At 44.5% G+C, this 10727-nt stretch overlaps 1 protein-coding gene across 1 annotated transcript; it reads left to right on the forward strand.

Annotated features, from left to right (window-relative positions):
• Positions 1-8317: 8317 nt before the first annotated feature.
• Positions 8318-10333, forward strand: LOC138763734 (growth arrest and DNA damage-inducible protein GADD45 alpha-like). Its single transcript, XM_069938410.1, has 4 exons — positions 8318-8637; positions 8867-8968; positions 9077-9290; positions 9622-10333. Exons 1-4 carry the CDS (start codon positions 8597-8599, stop codon positions 9730-9732), a joined length of 468 nt encoding a protein of 155 aa, XP_069794511.1. The 5' UTR covers positions 8318-8596; the 3' UTR covers positions 9733-10333.
• Positions 10334-10727: the final 394 nt, after the last annotated feature.

Raw genomic sequence — 10727 nt, forward strand, 5'->3', positions numbered from 1 at the left:
CAGCCTATCTAGACGCACCCTAAATTCAAAACCTTTGTAATTCCATCATAAGGATTGCGTATTTTCATCTGTTTCCCACCTCAAAACAAAACTTTGACCATTTCTTTGTTCAGCTCCCTATACTAGGGAACTGTTACTGATACTGCTCAACTGTTTTCTTAAACTTGACTCATGTCTGGAGGGTGATAAAGAAATACAGACATCGCTGCCACCAACAATTTACACTATACCTTCTTATAAACAACTGCAAAAGAGATGGTAAACAAAACACTTCCAGTAAATGTCAAAGGATAATGGAAGTGAAAAATGAATCATTAAAAAAAGATTCTTGGAATGACCAATGTGTACTGATTTTTAAAAAGTATCGAGAGTTTCAAAATACAGCAATGCAGCTGCCGTATGTTTATTATAGTCAGGGACTATATATAATGCTAATAATCATGGTTCAACAAGGAATGTCAGTGGGGCTGGAGATTTAAAAAAAGATTTTCATATCTTTAGTAGTTTTTTAGTTGCCCCTCCCAGTTGAGAGGAAACTTGACTCATTACTCCTGCCTATTCCTGCACCCATTTCACAATCTACTCCCAATTAATTTTGTGGAATGAATTTTGTGGAACTGCCAACATCTGCCTCCATTAATCTGGCTCTTTGTAAGTCATGTGTTAATCATCTCTGACTCAGCCTTCCATTGCCATTGTGTTTGCTTATTTTAAAAAAATGCTGCAGTAACAATTTGGTTCCTTTTCAGAATATTCCAGATTCATTAGATCATATTTTCGGTTCAAATACATTACACAATTTCTCTGGGGTATTTTCCCTACTGCAGAAAAAAATAACAGGAAGGCAGGACAGGAGGATGATTATTTAACAGCAAGTAGTTTCAGTCCAGGTTTCTGTCATAACACAGGATCTGGGCAGAGTACGACAGTCCAATATATATCAGCACCATCAAACTGGATCAGGACCAAACAAAAAGTCATATTTGCGTCTTTCACTATTCAGTACTTTAACAGGGAATTGATAGCTAGAGTTTTTTTGTGTGTGTGGCATATTGCATCTCAATTGATGTTGTGCACTAGGTAGAAAGCATTCGGAAAAGAAAGAATGCTGCTTTTGGTCACAGGCAATTCAGCCTGGATTCAAAACAAATTCCCTGAAAAGAATACAAAAGTTATCATGTAAATAAAAGGTTTTACACACACATTCACACTATTTGTGGATCACAGCATTTCAGCACATTACAACAATGCTATTTTGGTCAAGTTAAAATGATTTATCAGTTCTCTCCCTGCTAAATTCATAGATTACGAAACTTGTTCCATCACGGTGAGTTAGTATTTTTAGCTGAGCAAAATATACAAGAGGTAGAAAGGACAGAAATAAACAGGAGTCCCCCTGTATACAAACTTGCAGAGATAAATAGTCTTGGCTCTGACTGCTGTTCACCTGACCATCACTTATATCGGCAAAGGCCTAGAAGGAGGTAAATGAGATAACAAATACTGGAAAACTACAGCAGAACCACAAAGTGCTGGATGAACTCAGAGGGTCAGGCAGCATCCACGGAAGGCAAAAGAGTCGACATTTGGGCTGATAACCCTTCATCAGGATTAGCACGAAATGGGAAAATGCCCAAATAAAGGTTTGGGGCGGAGAAGGGGAGGAGTAAAGGCTGGAAGGCAATCCCCCAATCTGCGTCTGCTCTCCCTGAGGTAGAGACCAAATCTGAAGCACTGGATGTTGTAAATTATGTGAAGTGTTGCTTCACCTGGAAGGACTGTTTTGGGACATGAATGACAATGAGTGAGGAGCTGGTGTTTCTGGTGTGGCCTCCTCTACATCAGATATGGGGATTGTTTCATTTTGTCCACTGCAAAATCCAGGATCTCCCAGTGGCCAGTGTGACAGAGTATATAGATATGTTTTTGGGAGATAAATTGGGAAAGATTTGTTAGAGTAGGTCACATACAAACACTTTAAAACAGATCTTATTTGAAATACTGGATCTCTGCTCATACTAGACATATCGGCCTCAAAGCCTTTGCAAGAGCTTTGGAGAGTGCCCAAGAGATTTCACTAATTGTTGGATACAAAAATGCAAGATCTTGTCAGAGAAGCAGATTGTCTGGAGCTGTTCTAAGAGGGTCATGTGGTTTGGCAAGCAGAGAGAGTCAAACAGGCTTTTTCTCTCAGAGAGAGAGAGAGAGAGAGATCACTTCTACAGTGTTGCAGCCAGCAACAGGAGTTGGGACTGGAACAAGACAAGCTGGCAAGTTTGTGGGAAACCCCATTTGGAAGACGGATTGTGAGTTCTTAATTCAGCCTGGTCAAAGCCAGAGGAGAGGACTGGCTGCATAATGTTTCACTTAGAATAAGAGAAATAAGAAGGAACTCTGTGGTGACCTGAAAGAAAGAGGTTATCATCTGGAAAACCCTGATGGGATAATTTTGTCAGCAAGACACTGAAGTGGCTGATTAAAAAGGAACAACAAATCTCTGTCTGAAAACTGACAAGAACCTTCCTGAGCAGTAACCATTTCAAGCACCAAAGCCTGGTGAACTTTATAAATGTTAAATTCTGTGCACAGTATAAGAATTGCCTGCAACCAGTGCACTTGGAGAAATGAGATTGGACTGTGAACCAAAGAACTTTTCTGAACTTACACACACATTATATACACGTGCGCTTAGAATTAGAAGGGGGTTAAGTTAGGTTAGTTAAGTCAATAGTGATAAGTTAAAGTGTGATTCTGTTTTCATGTTTAAAGATAATTAAAAGCAACTTTTGTTTCAGTAACCATTTGTTTTGGTGAATATCTATTGCTGTTGGGTTTATGAGTCCTCTGGGATTGTAACACCAGCCATTTCAATTCCACCTCCCCTTTCCATAGTGACATATATGCTCGAGGCCAACAGTATTGCCAAGCTGGTGTCACACACACAATGGAAGAACAGCATCTTATATTCCTTAGTAGTCTCAAACCAGACAGAATGAACACAACTTCTCAAATTTCCCGTAACCTCCCTCCACCAAAACCCCATCACTTTCCCCGTCCTTTGCTCGTCCTGATCTCTTTAGTTCCATTCCTTCTTGTTTTTTCATTCCCCTGCCCTCTCTACCTGACCATCACCCATACATTCCTTCCTTCAGCTCCACACCTCTTCCCTTCTTTCCTCCTGTCAGAGTGCATCTTCCTCAATCTCTTTGTCCTATCACATCTTAGCTTCTAGCTTTTTCTTTCATTTTCTCCTTCCCAAACAATCACCTGTCAACCTGTGCTCCTCCCTCTCTCCTTTTATTTGGTTGCCCTTCGAACCTAATGAAGGAGTTTGGATAGTATTGTGGTTAAATATGGATGGGCATGAGCCAGATGAGCTTGATGTAGATGAGTCTTGATGAACATAGGGCGCCATACAGGGAGGGTTTGATATAGGTGAGTCTTCATGCAGTGGAGGTTTCTTCTCATCTCATCAAGACACATCTACATCAAGCTCACCAATCTCATCCCATCAACTTAACCTCAATTACTCAGGACCCATCCACATCATCCCCCCAAAACAACCCATGAGCCCAATCATAATAAGCACCACATGTAACAAGGCCGGTTCTCTACCAGCTAGGCCTACCCCTTGTCAAAAACTAGCAGTGATGCTGGATTAGGAGGTGGGATGAGAGGATGAGGCAGGAATGGAAGAGTGAGTTAATTTGGAGGAGTGGCCATAGAGACAGGACAAGGAGGAGTCATAGAGGTATGCAGCATGGAAGCAGTTCCTTCATCTTATCCATGCCCACCAAGTTCCCTGTGTTAGACCCATTTGCCTGAGTTTGGCCCAATTCTCTAATCCTTTCCTTACTATGTACCTGCCTAAATGTCTTTATAAATGTAATGGTATGGATTGCATATGCTAATTGGCTCAGGCTGACCTGCCCCCTGATGACACCTTTTCCTGGACTCCTTCCCTGGGATCCAGGCCATAAAGGTCGGGCCACCTTTCCCTTCCAGGCACTTCCCTAGTTTGGATCGGGGCCAACTCAAGTCTTCTGTGCAATAAAGCCTTTCGTTCCCCTCAAGTCTTTCTCATTGCGATCAATGGGGCAACTGATAGTGCCCAACAATTTATTGAACAGAAATTTTAATGTCTCCAGTAATGGAGAAGTTGCTGCGCCCCGATTGGCTAGAAGTGGATCCCCGAGTCCCGGGTGCATCGGAGCTCGTCAAGCAGTGGGTCAACTGTTTTAACAACTTCCCGGAGGCTGCTGCTGGAGTGGTCAATTTGGATGAAAAGAGGCTAAAAGTCCTACAGGCAAGAGTCAGCCAGAAGACTTTCCAGGCCATCAGAAACTGCACGACCTACTTAGAGGCGATGGCTGAACTACAGGGGCTATACAAGCCCAAGATCAACAAAGTCTACTCCCGTTACCTCCTGGTGTCCAGAAAACAGCAGCCTGGTGAGTCGGTGGAAGAGTTCGTTCAAGCCCTGATCACACTGGGAAAAGACTGTTTGGGGAACCCCAAGGTTTCGGTGTCAGGGGCCCAGTGCGTGGAAGACCTGGTCTGGGATGCTTCTCTGTCGGGGTTGAGGTCGGATTATATCCGACAACATCTCCTCGAGGAGGATCAACTCCCTCTGAAACAGGCGATCCAACTTGCCAGAACCTTAGACTTGGCCCAGTACCACCCGGAGTTGATTGTAGGCAGAAGCAGGCCTACCCAGTACACGCCACCACGAGGGCCGGCATCCTGGGAGTTGGCATCGGGGATGGCCAACCCGACTGTGGCTGCAGTAGCACTGGGATTGTTGCGGTGCAACTTCTACAGGCAGGCAAGACATCCATGACGTCTCTGCCCCACGAAAGGAGCGATCTCCTCAGGCTGCAGGAAAAAGGGCCACTACCAATGTGTCTGCAGGTCCAGAGCCCCATGTCAGAGCAGCATGGCATGTATGGCCAAGGAGCTTCCAGTGCCATCCACGTGCATAGTAAGGCAAGCACTATTTTACCCGCTCCCACCGCCGTCCTCTGAGCAACAGCCACCCAAACTGCCAACATCACTTCTGCCCCCAACGACATCACTTCCGCCTTCTTCACTGGCGTTGGCAGTGTGGTCAACATGGAAGCCGCCATCTTGGGCATCGGGCCTCCCCACCAACAATGAAGATGATGCACCTATCCTAGCATAGATCACCTTGGACCAAGCCCGCCCTCACCCGATCACGAACTCCATGATGCAGATCGAGGTGAATGGGCACAGATCAAACTGCCTCTTTGATAATGACAGTACTGAAAGTTTTATCCACCCTGAGGTGGCCCGTAGACTCTCGATCCCCATTTGGCCGATGACCAGGTATGTGTCGATGGCGGCGAAAGACCAGTGAAATTGTATCCAGGGGTACGGTGTGGCGTTGCTGACAGTGGAGGGGGGGTAGTGTTATAAGGACTCCCCCAGCTCTGTGTGCTGATCTTCCTGGGCCTCGACTTTCAGAGTCAGTTCAGGAGTGTGACGATGGCGTTTGGGGGGGGTCCCAACCTCCACTCACCAACCTCCACTCACCAGCTTATGGGCCCCCCCCCAATCGAGCACCCAGCCTTCGGCACCGTCCTGCAGCGTCACCACCCTGCGCGTGGCCCCTCTGTCACTATTTGCAAACCTCACCCCGGACTGTAAACCAATCGCCACCAAGAGTAGGCGCTATAGCACTGAGGATATAGCATTTATCCAGGCTGAGGTTCAGCGACTCTTGGCGGAGGGGATCATAGCTCCTAGCTCCAACCCCTGGATAGCGCAGGTCCTCGTGGTCAGAGGGGCAGGCAAGCCCCAGATGGTGATTGACTACAGTCAAACCATCAATTGCTTCACCCAGTTGGATGCGTACCCCCTACCCCGAATAGCCGACTTGGTCAATAAGGTCGCACATTAAGGTCCTCTTGACCATTGACCTCAAGTCAGCTTATCATCAACTCCCCCTTCGCCCGAGTGACCGGCTCTACACAGGTTTTGAGGCCAGTGGCAGACTTTTTTCAATTCCTGTGGGTGCCTTTCGGTGTTACTAATGGTGTCTCTGCTTTTCAGAGGGTTAAGGATCGGATGGTGGAGGAGCAAAAGCTGAAAGCGATGTTCCCATATCTCGACAATGTCACCATCTGCGGCCACGACCAACAGGACCACGACGCGAACCTTGCTAAATTCTTGCATATGGCCAAGTCTCTCAACATGACGTACAATAAGGAGAAGTGTGTGTTCAACACAGACCATCTAGCCCTTCGTGGTTGTATCGTGGCGCATGATGTCATAGCTCTGGACCCCGATCGCATGCGACCCCTTATGGAGCTCCCAGTGCCAAACACCCTAAAGGAGCTGAAAAGGTGCCTGGGGCTGTTTTCCTATTATGCACAATGGGTGCCCAATTACGCCGATAAAGCCCACCCCCTGATTAAATCCACAACTTTCCCGTTATCGGTGGAAGCCCAAGATCCATTCTACCAGATCCAAGGAGACATTGCAAAGGCCACGATGCATGCCGTGGACAAATCCTTTCCATTTCAGGTGGAGAGTGATGCCTCTGATTTCATACTGGCCGCCACTCTTAACCAGGCAGGCAGGCCAGTAGCTTTTTTGTGCTCAACAATAAGATTATAAGAGGTTAATCCTCCCACTGTTTTCCAATGGTTTACCCAAACTATACTATGTTTAAATTTAGAGAAAATTAGAAACTCTGTCTATGAATCCCCTTCTAAGTTTGAGTTAACCTGGCGACCATTTATTCAATATTTTCATTTGTGGTGAGTTGATCTGGCTCTGTTTTCTTTTTATGATTATGTATGATAATTGGGCTGTAAGATGAGATCAGAGTGATCGGCGTGGTTTAGCTATATCGGTAGGTTTTTTTTAAAGTTTTTAATTCAGATTTGGTTTTTCTTCCTTTTTGGGGTTTTTTTCTCTCTTTTTTTATATATTTTTATTAATTATATCATTTTTTTAGAGATAGTTCATACTCTAAACTGATCAAAAATTTTTTTATGATATATTTTTATTCTGCAAAATTATTGTTTAATATCTCTGTATTAATTCGTTATTTACTATGTATTTTTCATATCTCTTTGAACTGTATGTGTTTATAAATTATAATAATAATAAAAAGATTGGAAAAGAAAGAACAATAAGATTATAATTGTACCTAAACAATGTTGATACAGTTGTACCATAACCTCCCTGCTTCAATGTTCCCAGTAAATGAAAGCAAGAATCCTTTATGCCTTCTTCACCTTATCAACCTGATTCATCGAACTTGCACGAAGAGTCCCTATTCCTCCACGAGTCTTGCATGCACTGATTATGCATATAATGTGTCAGGCGAACCGGCCCCGCTTGTAAGCCACGCGGCGGTGCAGCAGGTCAAAACGGCGCTGTCGGGAGTGTTCCCTTCCTCCCAGCATGGGGCTCAGAAGCCCACGCTGGGGGAACCACTTGACGTCCGGATGACGTCAGCGCCCTCCAGAGCGGTTCTCAGCCAAGTCCGGGCTGGGAGTATAAGTACAGGCCAGCAGCCTGCAACAAATTAGTCTGCTCACTGAGCTCAACCCGTCTGGTTGTGTGCGTTCTTTCAGGAGTAGTGTAGCTGCCGCTACACCTGTTTCACATACCTACAGCACATGTTTTATCACCTTTCTTATACTTTTTTTCAAACATGTTCTTGGAATATCGCTGATCCTGGTAGAGGGAATGTATTGCTCATTACGAATCATGAATGTCTGCAGACGCTGTGATTGCAGTAAAAAACACACCAAAATGCTGGAGGAACTCAAGCCAGTCTTTTCGGCGTCCATCGGAGCCAAAGACATGTTGCCGACGTTGCGGTCCTGAGCCCTTCTTCAATGAATAGGCAGGGTTTTTATTTATTGCTCTACCTTCGGTTCTTTAGATAGATCATCGGACGGTTTTTTGTTTGGAAAGTAAAACTTCATTTAATATCACGACTTTAGAATGTCCCGATAGACTTTCCAAGTTGTTTAAAATATACACTTTCTAAATATTGTCAGTGATGCTAAGTTTCAGCCGAAATGGTTAGATATGTGCAAATCTAATTTCTCTGTTTGCTCCCCCCTTTGGCGATAGGCGTTCCGGAGGAGGTTTATTGTATCCATACATCGGGCACACTTTTCAGCAGTTGTTTCTAGGCGTAACTTCACGGGGCAAAGCTGCAAATGACATGCACGGTCACAGAAGAATACGCGCTGATTGACAAAAAGAAAACCCCAATAAAATCGATGTATGGGAGGAATTAGGTCCCACCCCTCCGTCGAACTGACCCTTTGTCCCCTGCGCGTCAGGGAGGGAGCGATGGTCTTATTAGCATAAAGAAAACCAGCCTATAACGTGAAGACTGTGCCGATACGTAGGAAATACGAGCCGCGGATAGGTGGGTTGGGCTTGATACATCCGGCCTATTGTTATGGCTCCACCCCTTTTCCGCGAGGGTTGTGCAGGAACTGCCCTTGAAGCAGCCGGACTCGCAGAGGGAACGCGCAGGCAGTGATTTCGTGCATCGTTTGCAGGCAGAAAAGCAACTTTGCCCGTGGAACCGTTGTTAAACAGGATGACTTTTGAAGAATTCATAGGCGATCAACAAGCAGACAGGTGAGAAGAGTGCTCGATTGCATTTCTTTTTTAAAGAAAGTGGAACAATGTTTGACCGATGCGGAAAGCCGGCTTGATGTGCATTCAGCGTCGATTTTTTTTTTACTTTCTCCACAAACTTTAACCATTTTCGAATTTTTCTAAATATTGAGAGAACCGGAACAGAGAATAGTTTCTCTGTGGAGCTGATCAGGGATGATTCTGATTTATTTCTGACTTTTGTTGACAGGATGGATGTGGTGGGGCAAGCTCTAGAAGAAGTTTTGTCCACTGCATTAGCGCAGAGCTGCATCACAGTCGGCGTGTATGAGGCAGCGAAACTCCTAAACGCGTAAGTGTTCATCACAAAATAAACTTTCCACACGGCTTCCCTCTTTAATCGCAGATTTGTAGGGATCCATCGGTCGTTTGCTAAACGCATGCTTTGTATCTTCCCCAGCGACCCCGACAAAGTTGTTTTATGTCTGCTTGCCACGGATGAAGGGGATGACGCCGACGTGGCGTTGCAAATTCATTTTACTCTGATCCAAGCGTTTTGCCGCGAGAATGATATAAACATCATGAGGGTGAACAACATGCACCGTTTGGCGGAGATCCTGGGCGGGATGGACGGGGCAGGAGAGCCCAAGGATCTTCATTGCATATTGGTTACAGTTAAGTATTGCCGTCACCCTAATAATTCTGGCCATCCAGCGGGCGAGGGGATGGAAACTTGCTTCTCTGCAGGTTCAAACGATGAGGGGCAGGAGTTAACGTCCAAGTGCGAACCCCGCTTGTTGCAGAAGAAACTCATGATCACAAAGGCGCGCATAGTTTTTTCTGGTTAACATTAGCGGCCAGATGTGAATCGCTGAGATTTTGTACCAATAGAGAGTATGACATAATTCCTCCACTGGAGAACATCCCCCTATTGGTGATCAGAGGACAGCATCAGTGACGGGAAATTAGATGATGCAATTGTTAACGCAATCTCTTTGATTTCAGGGTCAAGTGGCACCGTGGAAAGACGGAGCGTTGAACAAAGTCACTTGCTTTTGTAAAGAAAGCCGCTACCTGGACCAGTGGGTCCCAATTATTAATTTGCCCGATCGTTGACGATGTTTTTTGATGCCTTCAAATTAAGAAACTCATTCACTTCCAGGAGTGAACTCCTGTGATTTCTGAACTGCCGCCCGAAAACCTGCCCGCTGGGAAATTCAGGTTGACTTTTGTGCCAGAGGGCGGGCTCGCCTGCAGTTTCGGCTCTGAGTAATTTTCTCTCAAGGTTGAACCATGACTCAGCTTCGGTCTGTGACTGGAAACAGCGGCAGTGAGCAAACAGACGGGAACTGAAGCAAAGCTGAAACTGTTTTCAGGGCAGAGAGCACCACAATTTCCGGATGAATTGCTGGAAAACTACAACTTTCCATTCCAGGGGAAACCATTTTTTTAAAAAAATAGAAGACAGGACAGATGGTGAAGAGTTTGATTTCATTTATTGTCAAAATGCCTTCTTGTTCAATAATAAAATGTCAAAAATCTGAAGAGAAACATTCCTTTAATGTGTCAAATATAGTATTTCCACTGCAAGTATGATTTATTGGTGTATAAAATTAAATAAGTTATTTTGTTATTTATAGCTGGACATTTTATTATTTATGTTTAACTGAAGTGAACAAACTTTTTAAAAAGGTCAATAAAACTTATTTCTCTTTCATTTGCTTCCTCATATTTTGCACTAAAATTGGAGTTGAGTTTGCACGTGAGGGAATGGTTTTAATTTTGCCGCAGTGGAATGAGACTGATGGCGAGTGTTCCAAATTCAGCCCAATCTCCCTGAGATGTTTTACTTTTTTTCCTTTCACTTGATTTTTTTTTACTTACACTTTTTACTTTCACTTGTTTTTCAACGTTGTGTCAAGGGAAGGTAGAAGCAAAGTTCTCAGCACAGCTGTAACCAGGATCAAATGAATGTTTGCATTTGGTGACCATTTTATTTTGCAACATAGAAGAACTATGAAGCGTGTGCATCATTTCTTTATCATTACAACTGCATCTCTTGGAAGTTTTGAAGACATTCCTTGTCTTTTGGTTTGGTCAGTTGGTAGAAA

Source organism: Narcine bancroftii, chromosome 5 (genome assembly GCF_036971445.1).
Source record: "Narcine bancroftii isolate sNarBan1 chromosome 5, sNarBan1.hap1, whole genome shotgun sequence".
NCBI lineage: Eukaryota > Metazoa > Chordata > Chondrichthyes > Torpediniformes > Narcinidae > Narcine > Narcine bancroftii.

Excerpts from the sequence above, each read along its gene's own strand:
- LOC138763734 (XM_069938410.1), top strand. The coding sequence starts at position 8,597 with ATGACTTTTGAAGAATTCATAGGCGATCAACAAGCAGACAG. Across the intron at positions 8,969-9,076 it reads GCAGCGAAACTCCTAAACGC|CGACCCCGACAAAGTTGTTT; the intron begins GTAAGTGTTCAT and ends TATCTTCCCCAG. Across the intron at positions 9,291-9,621 it reads TTCATTGCATATTGGTTACA|GGTCAAGTGGCACCGTGGAA; the intron begins GTTAAGTATTGC and ends CTTTGATTTCAG.